Genomic DNA, 4,170 nt, shown 5'->3' with positions numbered 1-4,170 from the left:
CATGCAGACACTGATTACTTTCTAAACACTGATGTATAAACACTGATTCTTCATTCCACTGTTGCAGTCGACCACTGATGTTGAGCATCGGTGCTTTCTTCAAAGGGTGATCAGGCCTTGAAGGAGCAGTACTTTGGTTTTTCACCAGTGCTTGGAATTCATCAGTAGATTGAGCTTCAGCCTTTAAACTTCATCAGTGCTTTGGCTTACATTACACAAAGAGAATCAAAATTGCTGCTACATCCTTCCACTGCTATGAACCCAGCAGTACTTGTCATGATCAGCAGTGCTTGACTCAAGGCAGTAGATTGGGCAGCAGGGCTTTAGTTCTTCATCAGTCTTTGACTTGATCAGTAGCTTCCAGGATTAGCAGTTGTTGATAAGGGCAGTACTTGGAGCATATCAGATGTTAGGATCACTTTCAAGGGGAAAATTTAGTGCAAACTGCTTCTTATGATGAATCCACTGTTCTGAACCAGTTTTGGCTTTACATCATTTGTTCCTTTGGTAGGGTTCAATCCCAACAGAATCAGTTTCAAATTTTTCATAATTCTCAATTGCAGTTTTCGTTCTTCTGCGTTAGGGTTTCATTCAATTGTTTTTTTCGATGGATCCACAGAGCAGCACTGGACGAACATATATTGATTTTGAAGAAACTCGACCGATCGGTGATAATGCTCAATTATCTGCATATCAGAGAGTTTCGATTGAGGATGTTTTAAATCCCAACCTGCAAATCCAAATCCAAATGCAAGTACAAGTGCTGTAAACGAAGAGACGAATGGTAATTATGTTAATGCTGATCTTTAAATTGTTCATATACTTGTTTTTGTTTAATCGTAGCAATGATTTTGCATTGTTGTAGCTGTTTTTGAAGTTTGATTGTTGAGTATATTTTGATTTGAAAGCAACATGTATAAGTTCGCATGTTATGAGTTTTTCAATTCGCATGTGATGTTTAATCTGTTACGGATTTTCGCATATTTTGATATAATAAATCGCATGTGTAAATCATATTCATCAGAATCATCATTTCGCATGTTATGGCTCATACAATTCGCACGTGTTGTTTGTCGTACGATGAAATTATGCATTTATTAATATATCGCATGTAGGGAGTATGATAATTCGCATGTGTTTTTTTATTTGATTTATGTGGATGAAAGGATTTACACTCCGGAGGTTGAAGCATCAGCCACACCAGTGGTTGGAATGCAATTTACCTTTATTGAACAAGCATATGCGTTTTACAAATCATATGCTAAGTTATGTGGTTTTTCTACTTGGAAGGGTGGTGAAGTACACAGTGGTGGTATAACCAAAACTAAGTATTTTGTTTGTTCTAAAGAGGGTCATAAGGCAGTGTGTATTGAAGATCGTTATTCGAAGTCAAAAAAGCCATACAAATCAAGGAACAGAGGGGGACCATTAGAACAAGATGCAAAGCTCATCTTATGATTTGCACGGTGGATGGTAGATTATATACAGTAAAGAGAATTGTTGATGGCCATAATCATAAGTTTGTATGTCAACATGATATTCATATGCTGCCAGCTTACAGACAATTGTCAGATGTCCAGGAGGAGATGGTATGGGAACTAGGCACTTTAAACCTTGGTCCTGTCAAAGCTTTCCATATAATGAGGAAACACTATGGTGGTTTCGAGAACGTTGGTGCCACGGTTGATGATTGTAAAAATTTTAGGAATCGAATTAACATCTATATAGGAGAATATGACGCTGACATGGTGATTAATAGGATGACCGATAAAAAACAGTATTTAGCTGATTATTCGTTTGAATATTCTGTTGATGATGACAAACGGTTAACTGGTTTGTTTTGGGCTGATGGGTTATGCAAGTTGAACTTTATGGAGTTTGGGGATGTGATATCATTCGATGCAACTTTCAAAACAAACAGGTAAGTGTTTCAAGACAAACATGTTTTTTATTTATTTTCGCATGTTATATGATTTCCTACACTTGGAATATCGCATGTGTAGACATTGAAGAGTTGGTGTTGAATATATCGCATGTTATACTGTATATTTTCGCATGTGATATCTGTCTATTTCACATGTTTCAATGTGTATTTCGCATGTGTTTGTTCAGGTACAAGATGGTGTTTGTTCCGTTCACTGGCATTGACAACCACTGTCGAAATGTAACCCTTGGAGCTGGGTTGTTGTCATCGGAGAGCATTGAATCCTATAAATGGCTTCTGAATTCATTCGTAAAGTCATTTGGTCGGCAGCCAAAGGTTGTAGTGACGGACCAAGACCCTGCTATGAAACAGGCTATTGAGGAGGTTTTTTCTACCAGCAGACACCGATTGTGCATGTGGCACATAATGAAAAAAAGTGGCAGATAAGGTATAGGATGCTATATTGTCTTTTGTTAGCGTTTTTTTATAATATAGATTTTATAATAGGCTGACATAAAAAGCATTTATCGGTATAGGTTGGATACGAGTTGTGCAATAACGATGAGTTTAAAAGGAGGATGTGCGACATTGTATCGACTGATTCCATTCAGCCTGAAGAGTTCGAGAGACAGTGGAAGTTGGTGATGATTGAGTTCGGACTCACTGAAAACAAATGGAATGATGATATGTTTTCGATGAGAAACATGTGGATTCCGGCTTTTTACCGGCATGAGCCCATGTCTGGTCTCATGCGAACAACTTCGAGATCAGAGAGCGAGAATCATTTTTTTTTCCAGGTGTCAAATTCACAACTCACTCTTGTAGAGTTTATGAACCATTTTGACGGTGCAATGGATGTCCAAAGGTTCAATCATAGAAAGAATGATCGTATTTCAAGATATACTGAGCCTGCTGATTGGACCGAAACTACTTTGGAAAAAGATGCTGCTAAGATATACACCAGGTCTATATTCTTTGATCAGCAAATAGAGATTCATGGAACAATTTTCGAATGTCTGCCGATGGACACCAAAATCGAGGGTCAACAGATCAGGATATTGTTGAAAGACTTTAAAGCCCATGGAGATGGTTTTTTGGAGGTATTATAGCATATATAGTTCAAACATGCGATTTTGAAAACCTATATGCGAATTTAAATTTCAGAACATGATTTTGCAATATGCGATTTTGATGTACGTATGCGATTTTAAATTTATACAATTAAATGATTTTTAGACATGCGAAATTGTTAATTTACACATGCGATTTTAGTTTTTAATATATATTTTTTCTTTTGGTTTTCTTAGGTGTGGTTTAAGAATCTTGAAAATGATGTAACTGCACAGTGTAGCTGTTTGCGTTTTGAGCAGTATGGGCTGCTATGTAAACACATCTATTTTCTTTTCAAGATGTTTGGTGTTAAAGAAATACCAAACAAATATGTTATGAAGAGATGGACAAAGGATGTGGTGCCGAATGAATTAAATGTAAAGTACAATTTAAGGGTGGGTGACAAGGATGTGCAACACAAGGCTAAATGGATTGCTCGTGAAATCATCTACACAGGGGAGTATTTGGTTAGCAATTTGATAACCAAGCAACTTGATCCAAAATTTGACCGATTTTCAAAGTTGATTGGTTATCAATAACCAGTAACTAATGCTCCTCCTACTGTCCGTGTGCCGGCTGGTATAAGAAACAAAGGTCGTGGCTCGTATAAAAAGATTAAATCCAAGAAGGAACAAATGATCAGCCGCAAAGGAAAAAGGTCAAGGACATGTAGTGTATGCAATGAAAAAGGTCATGATATTCGGACTTGCGAGATACTGAAAGGCAAAAAACAAGGCAAACAGCAAAAGAAGAAGATGAAGGGCGTCCAGATTGGAAAAGATCCCAGAGACAACGAGGCCGAAGACGATGAAGAGGGAGATGAGTTTGAAGATTACAGTGGTAGTAGTGATGATGGATCTGAAGATGAAGATCAGTGGGAGGAGGTTTCAGAAGATGATGAGGAAGATTAATTTTTTTTAATGTAAATGTGATTTTATACGAAACACATGCGCTTTTATATTCATTTGTTTATATCATTTTTCATGCGATTTAGTATATACACATGCGATTTTATATGCATCAGTTTATAATTAGTCTTACATGCGATTTCTCTTTTAGTACATGCGATTTTGAGTTATCTTGTTTTTTTTTTGTGGCAAAGATGTCTAAATCATTCATGCGATTTTATATTATAA

At 36.8% G+C, this 4,170-nt stretch overlaps 1 protein-coding gene across 1 annotated transcript; it reads left to right on the top strand.

The window, feature by feature from the left end:
- The first annotated feature begins 1,640 nt into the window (after positions 1–1,640).
- On the top strand, positions 1,641–3,945 carry LOC110933778 (protein FAR1-RELATED SEQUENCE 5-like). Its single transcript, XM_022176984.1, has 4 exons — positions 1,641–1,921; positions 2,113–2,308; positions 2,461–3,024; positions 3,748–3,945. Exons 1-4 carry the CDS (start codon positions 1,641–1,643, stop codon positions 3,943–3,945), a joined length of 1,239 nt encoding a protein of 412 aa, XP_022032676.1.
- The last annotated feature ends 225 nt before the right edge of the window (positions 3,946–4,170 follow it).

This window comes from Helianthus annuus, chromosome 4 (genome assembly GCF_002127325.2).
Source record: "Helianthus annuus cultivar XRQ/B chromosome 4, HanXRQr2.0-SUNRISE, whole genome shotgun sequence".
Taxonomy (NCBI): domain Eukaryota; kingdom Viridiplantae; phylum Streptophyta; class Magnoliopsida; order Asterales; family Asteraceae; genus Helianthus; species Helianthus annuus.
This window is presented reverse-complemented; position numbering and strand designations above follow the sequence as displayed.